Below are 21834 nucleotides of genomic sequence, written 5' to 3'. Positions count from 1 at the left end.
GTGGAGCCCGAATTTTATGCACACGTTAGTTTAGTTTTAAACCTTTATTATATATATATACGTTTATATACATGTAATATTATTATATGCATACTCTTTATTATTCTTATTTAACTTGAACAGTTCATACGCTTTTAGATTCTGTTCTTTAATGCAGTTTTTATAGCATTATTAAATTTTCTCATTACTGATTTTTTTTTTTTTACTTCTATATCTAATGCATTTTCCTTTGTTGAAACGTTGCATCTTCCGTGGTGGATTTATTGTGTATCTTAAATAATAGTATAAATGTCTATTTATTATTATTATTATTATTATTATTAATAATAATACTTGTAGTAGTGTAGTGTGTGCTTTTTGTGTTTCTGGTTTCTACACCAAATGACTTCAGTGCAACGCTTGTGAGTGACAGCGCTGTCAGCCAATCACTGAAAAGGGAGGCGGCGAGGATTTTTCAAACCTCAGGAAATGGGAAAGGCAATGCAACTTCCATAAAAAAAAACTACCGGTAATTCGAGAGCCGTCTAGCCTTCCAGCTGACAGTCAGCCACCTGTATCTTCTTCCAGCACACAACAGCAAACAACTTTTTATTCCATTTGAATGCCTTTTTTTGTGTGGGCTCTAAGATTAATTTGGAAGTCTGGATATGGTTTCTAGTGTCCCTTAATCAGGCGCCGCGTGAGCCAGAGCCAAAAGCCCGAGCGAAGATTGGGTTAGTCTGAGCATCAGTGTCTGCGTGTGTCGGACTCCTTTTCACAATGTCTGGCCTGACGCTTCAGGTAAGAAACAAATTAGCAATGTTTCACACAGCCTTATTGATACGTTTACGTGTAAAAAAAATGGAGAAGTACTGTTTGGAGATCAAATAAGTCATAAAATAAAGCAGACAAATCGTTAACGTTCCGACGCTCATGTTTACATTCACTTGTGGGTGAGTCCCAATGTTTTTGATTCAGTAATTCAACCGAATTACTCACAAGACAAGACACCCACAAGCATTGTTTTTATTAATAGCGAAACGTATAAAATAAAAAAAATGTCTAATATAGAATTTTTTTTAGACCTGCTTCCTTCTGTTATGTTGCTTTTATATAGTAGTTTTTGGACTACTATGTCCAAACAATTAAATATCACTTAAGATTTTCAGGTTGAACGAGTTTGACAGGACTTGGCTTCCTCTTGTCCCTCACCAGAAGCTTAAATGTAACTTAAGTTTTGTGTAAGAAATAAACTTCTCAAGTCACTTTTAAGCCTTTTGTGATTTAAAGTAATTGAAAGGGTTATTTTGTAACAGTGGTTAATGACAGTCTCTTTATTTTGAAATGTGGTTTTTCCAGCTTTAGGAAAGTCCCGATGCATGTATTAGACCAACTCTTAATGTATTGGTCGAACTCTAGACAGTTTGTTAAATACTCCTATTATTAATCTGAATGATAGGTACTACATCATATCTGTCTTTATATGTAAATTGATTCGATTTTTGTTTCGGACCTTTTCTCAATGGTGTTATAAGAGTGTCAGAATGTGTGAAACACTGCCCTCTACGTGTGACAAAGTGAAAATGCAGCATGAATGGCTTGTTCAGAAAATAGGCATTACTATATGTAGAAAAATGTAGGTTTTCTTTCTTTCATTTAGCTCTTTCCAGCCAATGCAGTTGAAAATATGTAAGTGTCTATGTAAGTGAGATATGTGTATCTGCCTTTATGGTGTAACTGCTCCAGTAGCTATGCACATTCAGCTCATATCTGTGACCTTATTTTCACCCTATCCAGCCTTGCTTATAGTAAGTCCACTTTATCAATATATCAATAATATCACCTTCACACATAATGGATTATTTGCTTAGTTTAGTGAAATTATATGTTTACTTAACATTTTGAACAGCATCTCAGATGCTTGCCTTAATTGAACTGATATGCAAATAACAAAAAGGTTGCAGTAAACGAAAAAGCATGCTGACTTTTTTTATACTTCTTAAACACCACAGAGTAGCTGTCTGCGAGGTCTGGCTGAAGGCGACCTCATGGACCCTGAGTTCCAGCAACGTGTGGAGGATGCGATTGCTCTTATCCGGCAGGAGATCCAGCGGGAACTAAAGATTAAAGAGGCGGCTGAGCGACTGCGACGGGCGGTGACCAACCGAAAGAGTGCTGCCGATGTGGATGGTCAGCTTAGAGCCTCCAGCCGTAAGCTCGAGCAGCTCCATTGGGAGCTCCAGGAGCTGAATGCACGTGCTATGGCTACACAGAAAGAGACTGTGACAGGTGAGAGCAGGAGGGTGTGATCGTGCTTTGACATTATATAATGAGTTTTGATTATTGATATTTTTATTTTTATATATATATATTTGATATATTTATTTTTAGTTGTAGGTAAGGTTTCCACTCTATTTTTTCACTATTCAGTCTTGTGAAATATTATTACAATTTAAAATAACTTTTCAAAAGTAATTAATTCCTGCAATGACAACGGTGAATTTTCAGCAGCCATTACTCCAGTCTCTTCATTATTACACAACCTTTCAGAAATCATTCTAATATGCTGATTTGGTGCTCAAGAAGATTCTTATTATCAATGTTGAAAACAATTGTGTGCTTAATATTTTTGTAGAAACCGTGATACATTTTTCTTTTTCGATTCAACCGAAAGATTTCTTAAAGCTTCGAATCTTCATGAAGCAGTGTTTTGAAATAGTTTCATTTTTGGGTGAACTAACCCTTTAAATGTTTTATTTATTTATTTATTTATTTATTTTTAAAGCTGTGGCCTTTTAGTCTGTCTCCTTTGATCAAATTTTAAAATCAGGAAAAAGGCTAACCAAATCGAATTTCCGTCTTTATAAAGTGCAGAATGTTTGTCTTTGTCTCATTTGCTTTTTGTTGCATAATAAATCTGAAAGCTGTTGTTTTCTCAGATGATGCCACTTCTCCAGACCCGTGCCATTGGGAAGAGGTCACATCACCCTTGGGCAGCCGAGTCCGTACTTTGAAAAAACAGCTTACTATGGAGCTCAAAGTAAAACAAGGAGCTGAGAACATCATCCAGACTTATGCTAACAGTTCTGTCAAGGTAAGGATTTCCCCTCACAGCCCCTATTTTATCTCCTGTGCATCTTGGAGATGATTAACTCGCCTTCCACTCCTCTGTGTGTGTTTAAATCAGTTTGGGTCAATGCCAGAAGGCTATGAAATATGATAATATGCACACAAAAGAGATACCAAGTCCCCTCCCCCTCTGCCCCCATCCTTTATAACCCCTTTAGAACGATGGTCCTGTGACCTCTATCTAGCCGTGAGTGTATTTGCCACTTATTCATGGAGTCTGTGCGTTTCTATCAGACAGGGCTCCAATAATGCTGCGGCGTCTGGCTGAGAACACTGTGTGCTGGCAGCTCTGTGATTTATGTCTGTGCTGGATTCAGACAGCTTGAGTACCGAGCCTTGATCTCACACACACTCAGACACTCACAGTCGCGCACTAAAACATCATCCCTTTGAGTCTGAAGAGGAAGAGCTTGCTGGTACTGATTCGGTTTCTCCGGTCCTAGGCCTGGCGACAGCAGCAGCCCATGTGACTTTGCGCCGACCAATGCCGAAGCATTCGGGTTTGGGCCAGCCAGGCAGGGCACGGCAGCAGCAGCAGTTAGAGGTGGCTAACTCCTGTGGAAGGAGATTTGTAAACGGAGTGAGAGAGAGAGAGAGAGAGAGAGAGAGAGGCAGACAGAAAAAATGTAAAAAGGGGAGGGAGGAGGAGTAGTGAGTGAGCGAGATGCAAGGACAGTAGAACAATAAGAAGAAAGAATGGAGTGGCTTCTCGGATACTGATCCTTGATCAGCTATGTGTGAGGCTCAGTGTCTGCTATACAGGATAATCTGACATGAGCAGTTTTGAGGATGGAGAGAAAAACACATCAGGAGGGAACGTGTGATGGGGGTCAAGGAAGAGCAAGGGGATGTCATACAGCCATCTGAAAGTTCACAAAACATGACCGATGACCTCTTGAGCTGCATTGAGAGGGGCAGAGCACTATGGACGGTATGGTTTTGTTCTTCCTTTATCTCCTGAATGGGTCTTTTCTGCAGGTTTCAGAAAAGGTCATATGATTCATGTTGCAACATTGTTTACACTGGGGGCTCTTCGAGGCTATGTTGAGCATCACAATCATTGAGTGTCCTTTTCATTTGCATAATGTAGCTGCTGCATTTCAGGATATATAGCTCTGTTGCGCTATTATGACTCTGGTAACGTCACGGCTCCTAAAGCTCTGGGGCGAAAATTGCACTGTCAGTGTTTGATCTTTTGAGTGTGTTTGGGTGTGGTGTACACCTGGCTGATTCTCATGATTAGTAAGAGAAGTGTTTAATGAAGACAGCTGCACTTTTGGCCTGCTGGTCTTCATGGGAATTTCTCATATTGGGGAAGCTTAGCTTAAAGCTGTAGTGTGTGTGGTTTCTGTTCTGATAATGTCATAAAATGGAAAAGCAAAGATTACTGTCTGGTTTCTCAAACACTCACCTTTTGTTTCTATGTCAGGCTCGTTGGGATGTTCGAACAAACTGAATAATGTTTTGATTGCACCACAGTGTTTACAGTTTTTGGGACATATGAATGACTGTTGTGTCTGCATATTACACAGTTCTCACGCTCATGGAAAAAATGTACATTTCCTGTCCTGTAAAAGTCATACATTTTTAAAGTAAATACACATTTTACAGTTATATCCTGCTTTAAAGTATTTTATTGGCTAGAAAGGGATAGAAATTCATTGGCTATACTGTGTTTTTGGAAACACTGTTTTTTAATGAGTTGTAATAATATTAGTAAATTAGCAGTTTAAATCTATTAATTTTATTAATAGTTTAAATCTATTAATTTCTAGAAATGGGGAAACTGCCCCAGAAATCTCTTAAAAAAATAAAAAAAATAAAAATAAATGATCATAATCAATAATAATAAACTGGAAAAGTCATGGAAAAAATTTAATTTGGTCAAATTGTGTGGAAAACATTTATCTTGAATTTCTTCATATTTTTTTTCTTTGTGGTCTCTGACGTTTTTTTTCTCCTCTGATAGTGTCTTTACTGTTTGTTCTAATGCAGTTGCAAGATTTATTATTATTTATTTATCTATTGTTTCTCTTGTCACTCTCCAGGATCGGAAGATGTTGTCCACAGCCCAGCAGATGCTGCAGGATAGCAAGACGAAAATCGAGCTGCTCCGCATGCAGATAGTCAAAGTCACCCAGGCCAGAGAGGGAGAGCGTGAGACCACACAGCCAGAGGGTAAGCTAACAGTTTCAATCAGTAAAGAGTAATACATGTAGTAAATTATGATTATGAAATTATGAATGTCCTCCTAGGACATTGCTCCTTATACAGCCAAGATACAGCATTAAAACGGTTTTCAGCATTAACAAAATCATAGACTATGGCAGAGTTTCCTCAAAGTGTATTGTAGGAGGACCGCAAGTTCCTTGAAAAACCATCAGGAGTTAATCTTACAATGACATTGACCTATAAACTTTCAAATTAAATTCTCAAAATAAAAATTATCAAAAAAGAACAGGTTGCCAAGGTACAGTGTTTGTTGAGCCAAATCTCTGCTGCAACAAGTATTCAGACAGACATCAAAACCTTGACATTAGCAATGCAGCGGCATCATCCATCTTATTAGATGAGCTGCTTTGAAAGAATTTGATCTATTTTTTCTCAGGACATTTGAACTTAATCATAAATGTCAACTTTGCATTGGGGTAACCTTTCAGTATTGACTTTGGGTGTGGTTTTCATTGTGGAGTGTTTTCATACCTTTCACAATATTTGAATTCTTTATCATGTAGTAGCATTCACCAGATGCTAGGGCTGGGCACCGTGGGCGGTATATCGAGTTTGTATGATATATATTTTTTTATATACAATATGGAATGAGGCAATACCGTTTATATCGATATATAGTTGTTTGATACAAGCGCATCCGAAAAATACAGACACAATGTAAAATGCATAATACAATTTGTCCTAAACATGAGACATGCTTAATATTGAGGGCTTTGAAATAACTCGTAAGATATAGTTAACACACATAGTTTAAAGCGGCTTACCTCATCCAATGCTCTGACAGATACATGTAGTCTACATGGTTACATTCACTGTTAACCTGTTTTCATAGCCTTTAATATGAACATTGTTTGTAGGACAACATTGGGCAGGATATGGAATAAGATATATTTTTTTTTTTTTATAAATAAACAGAATTTTTTATGTTCTATATCCAAATAGAAAAATGTAGAAAATACAGTGATATATACCGTATATCGCCATTCAGCCAAAAAATACAGAGATATAATTTTTTTTGGCCATATCACCCAGCCCTACCAGATGCATTGGAAGCTAGTAGCATGACAAGACTAAACTTTTTTTTTTTTTTGTGCAGGTCGCCCCTCTGAAACTATTAGTCCGCTTGAGCTGCGGGTGGAGGAGCTCAGGCACCATCTGAAGATTGAGGCAGCCGTGGCAGAAGGTGCCAAAAATGTAGTCAAGCAGCTTGGAGTACGCAAAGTGCAGGACCGACGTGCTCTAGCAGAGGTAATTGCATATATTGGCTTTTCAGAAACCAGCGGACATGCATGACTCATTCTGAATGCATTGACTGTCAGGGAACAACAGACTGTTCCACTGTTAAACTGATGCTCCACCTGTCATTTACTCATGAAAGAATGACAGACCAATTATGCCGAAGTCAGTGTGGGCGATACATCTAAAATCTTAATTCACTTTATTTTATTTCATTATTTTATCTTTTTTATTAAAAATAAGAACAAAGATGCAAATTATAGGACAAATATAATATAAGGTAAAAATGAAATGATGATAATAATTTGGAGGTCTCCTACAATCAAAGGTCAACAAACACTTTAATATTTTTTCTCATAATATACATTGCAGCATCACCTCTTTTCTCACAGTGTCTGAAACGGTCGATCAAGCATTCGGTTTCTCTAAACCCCTCCTTTCCGAGAGCCTACTCTGCTCTGATTAGCCAGTCTGATATGATTGGTCTACTGGGTTGGAAACAAAACACCCATTACCATATCTGAATTTCAGCTCCAGAGGTTTAATCAGCACTTGTACATAGTGATATGAAAAGTAACAATGGTGTTGGTTTTACCATATTAATTCAAGCCTGAATTCTCATCCTTTGGAAATGCATGCAAAGTGTATTTTGCTTTCGCATTGCAGAAAACTGCATCTTCTTGACTTGCTGACAACACAAACAAAAAAGGTAATATTCGAAAAAGCATAATAGGGGCATTTTAAATAATGAGATGTATTGGCTAACATCTGGGCTTGTGAATTGGTAACAGTGATAAGCCTGGAAGTGGTTTTTGGAAGTATTTTAATTCAATCCTTGTGAATTGAGTATGTACGTGCAGCATTGCTCAGCCATGCGTGTTTGACCTTGAAGTAGCACACCCAGCACATGATTTGTCACTAAGACAGAAAAGACTGTCTACTGTGTCTACTGAGAGTGATAAAGTGAGAAATTTGCGCACTAACTTTGCTCAGAGATGACCTGCTGCTGAATTGGCCTCACTAATATTTTTTCCCCCCTCAATTTAAACTTTGCATTTTAGAAGACCAGAAGCATTTACAGTCACTTAACTTATATTAAAACAGGCTACAATCCTTCCCTGTCCAGTCATATCAATGGATGCATCGATACAAAAATTACAGATAATACCGATAACTGATAATTATTTATATATGAAAATCAATAACCGTTTTATTGGCTGATAAATCTAAATCCAAATTTTGATATAGTTTTTGAGAGCCTGATGACAAAAACAAAAGTCTCGCCATTAAAAGATATGTCCCAAGCACTTTAACATAAATCAAACAAATACAGTTAAGTAGCCTTGTTTGAACCAGTGTAAGATTCCTTAACATTTAAAATTAATTTTACCCTCCTATGGCCAACTTTAATTCCCCCCCCCCCCCAAAAAAAAATCTATGGAATAACAAAAACAAAATAATGCTTAAATAATGAAACATGTATATTACTTGCATATAAAGAATCCAAATGCATGTGGCATGGATAAATAAAATGGAATAGCCTATGCATAGACAATAATTAAATTATTTTAATTAAACCTTATTGTTGATGAAAATAATACGAGAAAAATAAAAGTGCTAGTTATTAATAATGCATCAATGTTTTTGAAAAAGAAACATCTAAAATTAATCTTACTGTTTCAGATAACAGCATTGCTGTTTGAGCTGCATGCACTGAAGCTAAAGAGCTGAATGAACACCGGGAAACTGAAGCACTTTGTTAGCGTGTTAATTAACTCAAAGAAACACATCCTATATGAGATTAATCAGATATTTATGCAACATAAATGTAATATTACAACTTGTATATTCTCCAACTAATGTATGCGTAGTCAGAATGTATAAACTCCCGTTATGGATGCGATCTTCCCGTAACTAAAGCAAAATAATTCACAATGTTTTATTACAATATTGTTCTCATTATAATGTTATGTGTTATGTAATATGACAGTCCCAATCATAGTAATTTATGTCATGTATTGCTGTTTGAGCTGCATGCGCATGATGTGCTGAAGATAAACATGATCACCGGTAAACTGAAGTGCTTTAGAGAGGTGGTATAAACATTAAGTGGGATGGCTCGTGCCAATGGATTGCGTCAGGGTTGTTGCGGAGCATGTCGCCTTATGTTTGTGGCAACTCCAATAACCTAGTGAGTCGTGACACATGCCGCTGTCTGATGGAGCGTTATGTAAATAGTGTAACATAAGCACTTAATGGCAGAACAACATATATTCCGGAGTTGATTTTTACAACAACCAGGCTTCTCCATATGTTTAACATCTGCCTCATTGCCTGTTGTATGTATTTATATTTACTATTATAAGTTTCTTTTATAATTTGTACAATGTATTTAAATACATATTGTAAATACACAGTTGTTTTGATAACACATTTTTTTTCCCCTATTTGCATAGGATTGACAGTTCATCTGTGTCATTTGGAATTATAAAATATATTTTTAGTGGCCACAACTAAAAAAGTTAAACGTTCTAATTCAGGGGTATGTGCCATCACAAATTGACACTTACCAATCAGGTATTTCATGTAATCGTAAACTATTAGAGAAAATGCAACAAACCAATAAAAGTGACACCTACCATTCCAAAATGCATTATGAAAACTGGCACCAACCATTCAGAAGTGTGTTGGACTTTGACACTGGCTCTTCACAATGCAGAGTAATGTAGGTATGTAGATACTATATTAAACTGGATATCTATTATAATGTGAATCGTTATATGTTACATAAGTGGCAAGAAGAGTGGGATACATGTACAAACAATAAATTACATTAAATCCATCCTGAAATCTCAAAGAGACTTTTAATCTCCCTTAAAACAAGATTTGATCAAGTGGTGTTTGCAAGATGTCGTATAGGTCATACAAGATTGAATCGTGGCTCTTTGCTTAAAGGCGAAGACCCAATTCTTTGTATGTGCTGCAATACAAACCCCCCTTTCCATTAAACATATATTTTATTGGACTGTTCTGGTTTTAATGCAAGTAGAAGACTTTTATGAAGTACACTCACTCAAGGTCTTTAGTAAGATTTTACCAGAAAACATTTTCCATAAAATTAAATGAGAAATATTAAAACCATAGATGAGAACCACTATCACATTAAGTTATAGGCCTATCTATATTTATTTAGATCAATATCAGACTCTGATTACTTGTTTTTGTTACCGTCTAACTCGCAAACAAATAACAAATGCACTCATGGATCTTACAAAAATTTTGGTTTGTCTTGTGCTGGCCAGTGTTACACTTACTTATATTGACACTTACCAGTGTAAATGCGGCATCATGCAAAAATAAAGGTTTACAGTAACGAATGCGACTGTTAATGTGATATTCATAGTGACCCATGAGTTGACTCATTATAATTTTTTTTTTTTGTAGCCTATATGATAGATTTGCGCTGCATTTTGCAATTAACTGTATTTTCCGTTTCAAAGTGATTCCAATCATATTTCAAGCAATTCAAAACCATCATGGCAAACTGTGCGCATCTGAAGTGCCTCAGCTAAAGGAAATAATCCGCTATTTATCGCATTTAATGCATCTGCCTAATTCTCTTATTGGACCGAAAATGATAACATTAAAAATGATCATATATCAGCCGATACCAATAGGGTCAAGACTTCAATATGCCAGTTTTAGAGTTTAACTCGGACTACATTTGGATTATTACATTTCTGATATAGGAAATATGATATATATACACTATATACTGTCAGTGGCCTTGTTTTACTGTCATTCCAAAATGTAGCTCATATCTCTGTTAGCTCTGAGTCTCCTTTATATTTTTGAGCATGTATTTCTGTGTCCAGGCTCAGGCCCGTTTGCAGGAGTCCTCTCAGAAACTGGACCTTTTACGTTTGTCTCTGGAGCAGCGGCTTGGAGAACTTCCACATGACCATCCCAAACGAGCTGCCATTAAAGAGGAGCTGACAGTGGGGTCTTCGCCTGTCGTTGGGTTGAATAGAGATCGCCTGCGCTCTTCGTCTTCAGCATCCTCTTCACTCTTCAAACCGGCCAGTCTAACAGGTATTGACACAGATGAAAGTTAGCAGGAAGGTTATGGTGTTAAGATGTCAAGGTGTCAATAGAAATTTCACTCTTTGTCACTTTAGTTAAATATAGTTCTGATGCCACGATATGTAAATTAGTGAAGAACATATTTATTTTTAGACCCTGAAGGCCCTGTTGAACTTCTGTCTGTTCCCTCAAGAGCATATTAACAAACTGCATCACAGTTTGGTATAGCGTATGCTCTGTCTTTGGCCAGAAGGCTCTCCAGAGGGTGATGAGTAATTATCACTGGTGTACAGTTACCCTCCATATAAGATGTTCAATTTACACATTTAGACACTGTCTGTGAATGGTGAGAAGTATTTTCAAAGACTCCCCCTCCCCCCTTGAACTCAACCATGCATTGTTCACTCCTCTCCTCTTCTGGAAAGTGATTTGAAAAGATAAAAATCTGTTCCAATTTGCAACATTGGCATATGCTTCATTGTATCCATTTGGACATTTTGAATTTTTTGATTCACATTCTTGAAATGGTGTTTTCTAAAGAAATCAGTAAGGATGGATTAAATTGACAGTAAAGATGTTTATAATGTTACAAAAAAAATCTATTGAGAATAATTGCTGTTCTTTTGAATTTCAAATCAAAGAATCCTGAGAAAATATATATAAAAATATTAAGAACAAAACTTAAGCACAGATTCTTTATATTTTTCCACAAAAATATTAAGCACAGCTGTTTTCGACATTGATAATAAGAAATGTTTCTTGAGCACCAAATCGGCATATTAGAATAATTTCTGAAGGATCATGTGACACTGAAGACACTGAAGTAATGGCTGCTGAAAATTCAGCTGTCATTACAGAAATAAATTACATTTTTAAATATATTATAATACAAAACAGTTATTCAAAATTGTAATATTTTACAATATTGCTATTTTTATTGTATTTTTTATTAAAATAAGTGCAGCTTTGGTGAGTAGAAGAGACTTGTTTAACTGTACTGGTCACTTTGCTCGGTCTGATATGGCTCATTATTACCCACTTACGCATAATTATATTTGCCATAGGGCTTGTATCATAACAATTTTATTCACATTTTATATTCATATTTGCAATTTTGATTGCCTCTCACTTGTACTTTGCACAATGATACCAATGAATGTTGAATGTACAGTCAAACCAAAATGTATTCAGACACCTTGAACATTTAATTAATTAATGCAGTTTATTCACTATAGTTTAAAAAAAAGTATAAAATATGACAAGATCTCAGAGTTAAACTGTCAAAAAAAATTAATCCTAATTATGTCAGATAACACTTAAGCAAAACATGGTCAGGTCAAAGTGTCTGAATAATTTTTGGTTCCAAATTTTTATCAATTTTACTGGTAGAATTTTGGGGTATAATATGTCACAGTTTACTTTATTTTGCTATCCTCACTTACATAAATGAACTATAGAGTCCTGCACCCACTAGTAAAAATATATCACAAATGTCTGAATAATTTTTGGTTTGACTGTATGTTAATTTTTGTGTTTGTGCAGGTTGGTTTTTTTAATGTGTCATGTATACCTATGGCTGCTGTATTGTGTAAAACCTACATGCATGTGTTTTCAGGGCGACTGGAGGTCAGGCTGATGGGATGTCAGGACCTGCTGGAGACAGTTCCAGGCCGCTGTCGGGTAACCAACATGTCCTCTGCCCCTGGAAGTCCCTCTGAGTCCAAATCACTAAGGATGAGAACTGGCCTCTCCACCCGCAGCACCAACGGCAAGACCACCAAGACTGACGAGCTCTCGTGTGAGTCTCTCAGGGGTCGCAGAGTGAAATATAATGGATTTCACCATAATCTCCATCTCCCTGTGGAGAGTAACAGAAGGAATCTGTATTTTCCTACCTTGTCCAACGAGTTATTAAAACAGACTGAATGGAATTTAATAGACCTTTTTATAAAACTTAGTAATTAGAAATCAAAATACTTACTACTTATGTGACAGTATTTTTAAAATATGTAAGTATTCTTTTTCCAGTAAGATGCTTATTTAATTGTTTTCTTTCTTTTTATGTGTTTTCTCTCAGCTGAGATCAGTGCTGTATTGAAGGTGGATAACAAGATAGTTGGTCGCACACATTGGCGGCCGCTGAGTAAGGAGGCCTGGAATCAGAGCTTTATCATTGAACTCGAACGGGTCAGTGGCAACAAATTCTACTGCATATTCCATAGACATATCTAGTAAATAAATAAGAGTTTTGAATTCAGGTCAGGAGCTCACCCTTAATGGATGTCACAATCTCAAACTCTTGGTCTGAGTGATTTTACAGCTTGCAATTTATAACTGGAAATCATCCCAGGCAACACTTGCCACATCTGTTTTATGGAAAGTGCCTGTGATGCTATTGGCTGAAGGCATTTCCTCACCTTCATTAATGCAGCTTTATTCCCAGAGTGCAATCAGCCGCCTCCAGAGTAATCCAAACTAATCCTGCAACATTTCTGTAATCTTTTGCTCACCCCTTGGACACAAACACTCAGCCTGAACACTGGCCAAGTCAGCCTGCAGCCCTCTCCAAGCTGATTCAGCTGTACCGGCGGAAAATGAGAACTTATTTCATTATTTCTGGATTACTGGTGCTAAGTTTTTCTTTCAAAAGCTGTGCTTCACATTTGTTTGATGAATGGGGAAGCATCTTGTTGTATCTTTCTTTGAAGTTTTGATTGTCTTTGACACTAAATTATGTTATTCTGACTTCTCAGCAGCATGCACGTTTTGATGCATCTCAGTGGCGAAAAAAATTCTCAAACTGCTTTTTATTAAAGGTGCCCTAGAACTTTTTTTTAAAAAGATGTAATATAAGTCTAAGGTGTCCCCTGAATGTGTCTGTGAAGTTTCAGCTCAAAATACCCTATAGATTTTTTTTAATTCATTTTTTTAACTGCCTATTTTGGGGCATAATTAGAAATGAGCCGATTCAGGGTGTGTGGCCCTTTAAATCTCGTGCTCCACGCCCCAAAAGCTCGCACTTGCCTTAAACAACATTAAAAAAGTTCAAACAGCTAATATAACCCTCAAAATGGATCTTTACAAAGTGTTCGTCATGCAGCATGTCTAATCGCGTAAGTACAGTGTTTATTTTGATGTTTACATTTGATTCTGAATGAGTTTGAGGCTGTGTTCTGTGGCTAACGGCTAATGCTACACTGTTGGAGAGATTTATAAAGAATGAAGTTGAGTTTATGCATTATACAGACTGCAAGTGTTTAAAAATGAAAATAGCGACGGCTCTCGTCTCTGTGAATACAGTAAGAAACGATGGTAACTTTAACCACATTTCACAGTACATTAGCAACATGCTAACGAAACATTTAGAAAGACAATTTACAAATATCACTAAAAATATCATGTTTTCATGAATCATGTCAGTTATTATCGCTCCATCTGCCATTTTTTGCTATTGTCCTTGCTTGCTTACCTAGTCTGATGATTCAGCTCTGCACAGATCCAGACGTTCTGCCCTTGTCTAATGCCTTCCATAATGTTGGGAACATGGGCTGGCATATGCGAATATTGGGGGCGTACACCCCGACTGTTACGTAACAGTCGGTGTTATGTTGAGATTCGCCTGTTCTTAGGAGGTCTTTTAAACAAATGAGATTTATATAAGAAGGAGGAAACAATGGTGTTTGAGACTCACTGTATGTCATTTCCATGTACTGAACTCTTGTTATTCAACTATGCTGAGGTAAATTCAATTTTTGAATCTAGGGCACCTTTAATAGTGCAGTCCTTAAAAGACCATTTTAATCAATTTTAATTGGCATACCTTTTATTGTACCATGACAGTAAACACACACTACCATTCAAAAGTTTGGGGGCTGTTAGATTATCTATTTATTTTTTATTTTTTTTAAAGAAATTAATACTTTTATTCAGCAAGCCGTGACCGTAAAGACATTTTTAATGTTACAATTTCTATCTCAGATAAACGCTGTTCTTTTGAACTTTCAATTTATCAATGCATTAAAAAAAAATCACGATTTCCACAAAAAATATTAAGCAGCCCAACTATTTTCAACATTGATAATATAATAATAAGAAATATTTCATGATCACTAAATCATTAGAATGATTTCTGAAGGCTCCTGTTACACTGAAGACTGGAGTAATGGCCATCAAAGGAATAAATTACATTTTAATATTAAAATAGAAAACAGTTATTCTAAATTGTAATATTTACTGTGTTGTTAATAAAATAGATGCAGCCTTGGTGAGTTTAAGAGACTTCTTTTAAAAAAAACAAAAAATCTTTCGAATGGTAGTGTAAGTCAATGTGAGGGCCATTATGAGGTTAGAACTACAACTAGAGTTGATATTTGAGTTTTTTTCTGCCCCTCACTTGAACTTTGACCCCTGCAGTCTCGGGAGCTGGAGATTGCAGTGTACTGGCGAGACTGGAGGTCCCTGTGTGCCGTGAAATTCCTGCGTTTAGAAGACTTCCTAGACAACCAGCGACATGGCATGTGTCTTTATCTAGAGCCACAGGGCACACTGTTCACAGAGGTGAGGGAACCTCTCAACACCTTCATTCTAGTGCCAACCAAATCATGCTAAAACACAGAGCCAAGTGTGGTACAGTTTAGCTGCTATGTATTTTGTTTAGGACTTTCTGCAGAGGTTTATGCATTAACCTAATGCATATAGTCAGCTATTTATAGTGCGGTTTGGTTTCAGGTGAGATTCATCAATCCTGTCATTGAGCGGCATCCTAAACTACAACGACAGAAACGGATTTTCCCAAAAGAAAAAGGTGTGCTTGACCTCACATTTTCTCTAGTGTTGTCCCCAGAAGGTCTGGTACTCACAAGTGATTGTCATAATCTCATTACTTAAATGCCTTCAAAACTAAAAAGAGTGACATTAAGGAGCTATTAACATGACATGTAGATGCAGTGCTGTGAAGTTCAAATGTTTTAGAGTAATACGTCATATTATTTGTATATTAAATGGCTGATTTGATGCTTCTCTCAGGGAAAAATTTCCTGCGGGCAGCGCAGATGAATATGAACTTTGCCACTTGGGGGCGTCTAATGATGAGCGTGCTGCCCCCCTGCAACAGCACCGTGACCGCCCTGAGCCCTCCGCTGCCCGGCTCTGAACCCATGTCCCCTCCATCTGTGTCCACGCCCCCTTCCTCTGGGTGAGACTTACGCAGGTGTTCCTGGGGTTATGGTCAAGTCAGATTTGTTTAAGGAAAATATATCCATTAAATAGTGTTAAAAGTGATTCTCTTTCTGCATTGTGGCTGTTTATCACAGAGACTCAGCAGTTGTTAAACTGAATTTCAGTGAAGAGCGTCCCGCCAAGCCCCCGCGCCTCCATTTGGCAAAGAACCCTACAACTGACGAATCACTTTCTGTGGTATGTCTTATGGACAAACACTTTGTAGTTCTGTATTGCTCTGGTCAAGCTCAAGTCGTAATTGTGTTTTGGGATGTGTTTCCCAGACTTCTACAAGAGTGAATTCCACTGAGGATCGCCAAGTTCTCAAAGGCAGGCCTGTATCCCAGCCTACACCTCGGTAAGTCAATATGTTATTTATTAGTGCTACTATTATTGCTCATATCTAAGATTAAGGCTTTTGAAAGATCCCTAACCTTAAGTCTTAAATTTCAAAATGTAACCCATCTCACAATGTTTGTCACTTTCTATTTCGCCTAATTGCCTTTTATTCTCACTGTATGTTGTATATATCCTGTTTCACAGGAGGAAAGAGGGGATGCAGATGGAGGACTTCAACTGTATTTCTGTTTTAGGAAGAGGGCACTTTGGAAAGGTAAAACTGCAGCTGTCCTTCTGTACTGTAATCAGATGATTCTGGAGGGTGGCGTTGACTCTATCTTATCGTCTTTCATTGAAGGTCCTGCTGGCTGAGTTCAAGAGGACTGGGAAACTATATGCCATTAAAGCTCTGAAGAAAGGGGACGTTGTGACCCGTGATGAAGTAGACAGGTGAGGTTCTGTATCCTTGTGTCTTACTGTGCAGATGGCACCATAAATGGGATATGGATAATTTGTTGTCTTTTGATATTTATTGTGCAAAGTGCTATGCAAATAAACTTCAATTTACATAAAAGGTGCCCTAGAATCAAAAATTGATTTTACCTTGGCATAGTTGAATAACAAGAGTTCAGTACATGGAAAAGACATACGTTGAGTTTCAAACTCCATTGCTTCCTCCTTTTTATATAAATCTCATTTGTTTAAAAGACCTCCAAAAAACAGGCGAATCTCAACATAACACCGACTGTTACGTAACAGTCGGGATCATTAATATGTATGCCCCCAATATTTGCATATGCCAGCTCATGTTCAAGGTATTAGACAAGGGCAGCCAGTGTTAATGTCTGGATCTGTGCAGAGCTGAATCATCAGACTAGGTAAGCAAGCAAGGACAATAGCGAAAAATGGCAGATGGAGCAATAATAACTGACATGATCCATGATTACATGATATTTTTAGTGATATTTGTAAACTGTCTTTCTAAATGTTTCGTTAGCATGTTGCTAATGTACTGTTAAATGTGGTTAAAGTTACCATCGTTTCTTACTGTATTCGCGGATACAAGAGCCGTCGCTATTTTCATTTTTAAACACTTGCAGTCTGTATAATTCATAAACACAACTTCATTCTTTGTAAATCTCTCCAACAGTGTAGCATTAGCCGTTAGCCACGGAGCACTATCAAACTCATTCAGAATCAAATGTAAACAATCAAATAAATACTATACTCAAAGGAATCGACGCATGCATGCAGTATGCATGATGAACATCATGAATGATGCGCGATTTAAAGGGGCTGCGCGCTGAATCAGTGCATAGTTAATGATGCCCCAAAAGAGGCAGTTAAAAAAATTAATTAAAAAAAATCTATGGGGTATTTTGAGCTGAAACTTCAGACACATTCAGTGGACACCTTAGACTTGTATTACATCTTTTGAAAAGACATTCTACGGCACCTTTAATTCAATTTTTAATTTTATTTTAAATAGTATTTTATAATAGTTAATAATTTATGAAAATAAATAACTAAATAAAACCTTAAAAATATTATTTATTTATTTATACAATGGCAAAAGACTTATTTAATTCTGGAGACTTGTTGTTTTTATGATATCACCTTTATTTTTTTACACTGTATAAATGGTGTCTGTATACATGAAAATATATTGTTGCATTTTATATTTTTAGGAAGGAGGTGCTTGTGGGGGAATCATTATTTTGTAGGTTCCTGGAATTGAAATGTTTTAAAGCTCTGATTTAGTGGACACCTCCGACTGTATTTGGCTTGAATTATATTGCGAATTCATTTTGTTCTTTTATAGTTTGATGTGTGAAAAGAGGATTTTTGAGACCATCAATGTGTCCCGTCATCCTTTCTTGGTGAACCTATATGGGTGCTTCCAGACACCTGACCATGTGTGCTTTGTGATGGAATATTCACCTGGAGGAGACCTGATGACCCACATCCACAACAGCATCTTCTCTGAACGGCAGACTAGGTACACACACACACACACACACAAACACACACATTGGGTTTCCATGTTATATGGGGACATTCCATAGACATAATGATTTTTATACTGTATAAACTGTATATTCTATCCCCTACCCCTAAACTCAACCCTCACTCAACTTTCTGCATTTTTACATTTTCATAAAAACATAATTTAGTATTATTTTTAAGATGTTTTCCTATTGGGAACCAAAAAAAATGTCCCCATAAGGTCAAACATTTCTGCTATCACTATCTTTGTGGGGACATATGGTCCCCACAATGTAAGGTTTACCAGGACAACACACACACACACACACACAGACACACACACACACACTCACACCCAACAGTCTGTTTAATTACAGAGCATTTACATAAGTGCTACACTTGTTCACATGTTCTCAGATGCGCACACTGAATATTTTTAGCATTGACACATTCCTCTGACTGCGACTGTAAACTGAGGGTTTTTCTGGCAGGTTTTATTCTGCATGTGTATTACTGGGCCTAGAGTTTCTGCATCAAAACCGGATTGTCTATAGGTAACTACATTATTACTACTTCTTCTATTATTCAGCTATTACTAAATTCCCATATTATATGCATTTATGAAATGATGCATGTGATCTTATGTACGAATTCTCTCTATCCTCCTTGTAGGGACTTAAAGCTGGACAATCTGTTAATGGATTCTGACGGCTTTGTGAGAATTGCAGATTTTGGACTTTGCAAAGAAGGTACATTTAAACGATACCATTTCTTCTGAGGAACATTTTTTTTGTTTGATCATCTCAAAATGCTTTTTGAACATCGAGTCACCATATTCTTGCCTTCAATCAGGTATGGGACATGGCGATCGTACTTCAACCTTTTGTGGCACCCCAGAGTTCCTGGCCCCGGAGGTTTTGACAGACAGCACTTACACCCGCGCAGTGGACTGGTGGGGATTGGGTGTGCTCATCTATGAGATGCTAGTGGGAGAGGTCAGTGTTGGTCCACAGACTCTCAGTACAGCATCACTAACTCCTGGCCATATGTTGTAATGTTGTTTATGTATTTAAAAAAAAAAAGTGTGTAAACATACACAACCTTTAATTTTTTTTTTTTTAATGAAATTTATTAAGCAAGGATGCATTAAATTAATCTAAAGTGGAAGTAAAATGTTACAAAACATTTCTATTTCAATTAAATTCTTATTTTCAGCCCTTATTAACTTATTTTCATCAAAAAATGCTGAAAAAACATAGTTTTCCCCCCATATTAAGCAGCACAACTATTTTCAACATTGATAATAATGAGAAATATTTCTTGAGCATCAAATCAGCATATTAGAATGCTTTCTGAAGGATCATGTGACACTGAAGACTGGAGTAATGATGCTGAAAATTCAGCTTTACCATCATAGGAATAAATTACATTTTAAAATGTATATAAAAATAGAAAAGTTATTTTAAATGATAATATTTCACAATATTACAGTTTTGTGTTCGGATCAAATAAATGCAGCCTTTGTGAAAAATAAGAGACTTCTTTCAAAAATATTAAAAAAACAACCCCAAACCTTTTGTGTATGTTTGTATCCCTTATGTGGCTGCCAGTCTCCATTCCCCGGTGATGATGAAGAGGAGGTGTTTGACAGCATAGTGAATGATGAAGTGCGCTACCCCAGGTTTTTGTCCCCTGAGTCGGTCTCTGTGGTCCAAAAGGTAACAGTTCATCCCTCTCAGAGAAAAACTGAAATTAAATTGAAATTCAGTCTCTGACTCCATATCTTTTCACTGCAGTTATTGCAGAAGAACCCTGAAAAACGACTGGGAGCAGGAGACCAAGATGCCAATGAAGTGAAGAAACACAGGTTTTTCCAGGTGACCGTCTAATAGTCACTAATAGCTTTAACTACCTTGGCGAAGCTTCTTTTAAATGTTCTTTTTTAAAAGCCCCGTTCCTCTCCACAGGGCATAGACTGGGAAGCCCTGTTGGCCAAAAGAGTCAAACCTCCTTTCCTGCCGTCAATTAAAGCACCAGCAGACGTCAGTAACTTTGACGAGGAGTTCACGCGCCTGAAGCCAGTCTTGACCCCTCCGCAGACTCCGTTCTTCCTCACCGCCGAGCAGCAAGAGTTCTTTGCAGACTTTGACTTCTCTGCTTTGCACTGACTTTCACTCGATTACACTCAGAAGGGGTTGTGACATATCAAATCTCTGCTTTCTTTTCTCTCTGTCTTGTTTATTCAATTCTCTCTCTCTCTCGTCCTTCCTCGAGTTCTGCAGTCGAATCAAATGAAGCTGGCCCCGTGTCACCCTTTAAAAGCTGCTGTTCGCTTTTCGTGAAACCGGCTGCAAATATGTGCTTAAACTCCAAAGACAGTCCAGACTGGACTTTAAAACCAAGAGGAAACCATGTGATCACTCCTGACCAGAACTTTGCAGCCACTTAGCTCAGATCTGCTCAGCCCATCCCTGATATTTATACATGCAGTTGTAAACATACATTAATGTTATTTTTGGGACGTTATAACTGTTTATCGAGTGCAGAAATTCCCATGTGATGTTTATTTTTAGTCAGCTGTTAAAATAAAGACAAGTCTTCCTGTTACAATGAACTATGATGCCAAAATATACTTGCACTGTTACTGAACAGTTAATAATTGTCCGACCGCTGTGCCGTTTTTAAGGATTTCTGATGTTGTGCTGATCCGAGCGATACGTCTTAAGCTCCTTAAGTTCCAGGCTGTGACTATGGGACTGTATGCTCAGAGTTAGATCATGCAAATACTTCCACGCTCATGTGTGATGTATGTTCATGTTAAACCCTCACATTTTGATCTCTGGTTGTCCCTAATCTGGATTTGGTTTAGGATTGGTGCCCCAGATAAATGTTGCCTGTTGATTTTGGACCAGTACTTAACTTTCCAAACCCAGTATTTCCAGACGTCTTGTGACTTTCGGCTTCAAACAGCGACTTTCTCTATCCTGCCTTTCTCTTTATAGCCCTCCTCTGGACAAATGTAGGACTGTTGAATTAGACTAGGCATATTCTACTCAATGTCTTAGCATGATACGGTTAGCACATTCGATCACTAAGCTGATATTTAAACAGTTCAACTGTTTATTCCTCTCTGCATCATGTGTCATAGAAGCAGATTATGTTGTTCCTTATTTAATGTGTTTGTCTAAATTTTACTTTTCTACATCAGGCCGCCATTGCATCATTGTCAATGTGGTTTACTACTGATAAGTTACACTGTGAACAAAATGACACTAAAATATTTAAATGACACTTGCCATTTCTATGAGCCACATGAAGGAATATTAAATATCTAAGTAAATGTAAGTGAATGGGATGAATGTATTTTCAGAAATAAAATACAACTTGACCACGTTGTTCAGTTTATTGAATACTATGTAATATTTTGAAACATCAGAGGAACAAAAAATTGCATAAATTTGATCAAAACAGCATAAATCATTAATGAAATCTCAGCATTAATATTGAGTTAAAAACACTGTAAGAGTAAAATTTAAAGAAATTAAAATCAAGTAAAAGCAAAAACGATTATTGCTTTTTACGTCTCTATATATTATGCTGAGAAATTTCTAATGTTTGTTTAAGAAAACACAC

General features: G+C 37.0%; 1 protein-coding gene across 3 annotated transcripts; it reads left to right on the top strand.

Annotated features, from left to right (window-relative positions):
- The first annotated feature begins 462 nt into the window (after positions 1-462).
- On the top strand, positions 463-21589 carry pkn3 (protein kinase N3). Of its 3 annotated transcripts, none has more exons than XM_048187816.1 (22): positions 463-780; positions 1992-2268; positions 2919-3073; positions 5157-5286; positions 6437-6588; positions 10452-10668; positions 12275-12457; positions 12737-12846; positions 15073-15216; positions 15388-15463; positions 15685-15853; positions 16002-16074; positions 16161-16234; positions 16420-16489; positions 16574-16665; positions 18038-18214; positions 18693-18755; positions 18874-18950; positions 19054-19196; positions 19812-19919; positions 19998-20078; positions 20169-21589. In XM_048187816.1, exons 1-22 carry the CDS (start codon positions 760-762, stop codon positions 20367-20369), a joined length of 2793 nt encoding a protein of 930 aa, XP_048043773.1. In that variant the 5' UTR covers positions 463-759; the 3' UTR covers positions 20370-21589. The 3 variants fall into 3 exon arrangements, with proteins under 3 accessions (XP_048043773.1, XP_048043772.1, XP_048043774.1); XM_048187815.1 differs by having other exon boundaries at positions 464-780; positions 15972-16074; XM_048187817.1 differs by lacking the exons at positions 463-780; positions 1992-2268; positions 2919-3073 and adding an exon at positions 3523-4039 and having other exon boundaries at positions 15972-16074.
- Positions 21590-21834: the final 245 nt, after the last annotated feature.

This window comes from Megalobrama amblycephala, linkage group LG4, assembly GCF_018812025.1.
Source record: "Megalobrama amblycephala isolate DHTTF-2021 linkage group LG4, ASM1881202v1, whole genome shotgun sequence".
Lineage (NCBI taxonomy): Eukaryota > Metazoa > Chordata > Actinopteri > Cypriniformes > Xenocyprididae > Megalobrama > Megalobrama amblycephala.
This window is presented reverse-complemented; position numbering and strand designations above follow the sequence as displayed.

Bases quoted from the DNA above. Each gene is read 5' to 3' on its own strand.
- pkn3 (XM_048187815.1), top strand. From the start codon at position 760: ATGTCTGGCCTGACGCTTCAG. The intron at 5,287-6,436 runs GTAAGCTAACAG...TTTTTTGTGCAG, and splicing joins TGAGACCACACAGCCAGAGG to GTCGCCCCTCTGAAACTATT. The intron at 12,458-12,736 runs GTGAGTCTCTCA...GTTTTCTCTCAG, and splicing joins CAAGACTGACGAGCTCTCGT to CTGAGATCAGTGCTGTATTG.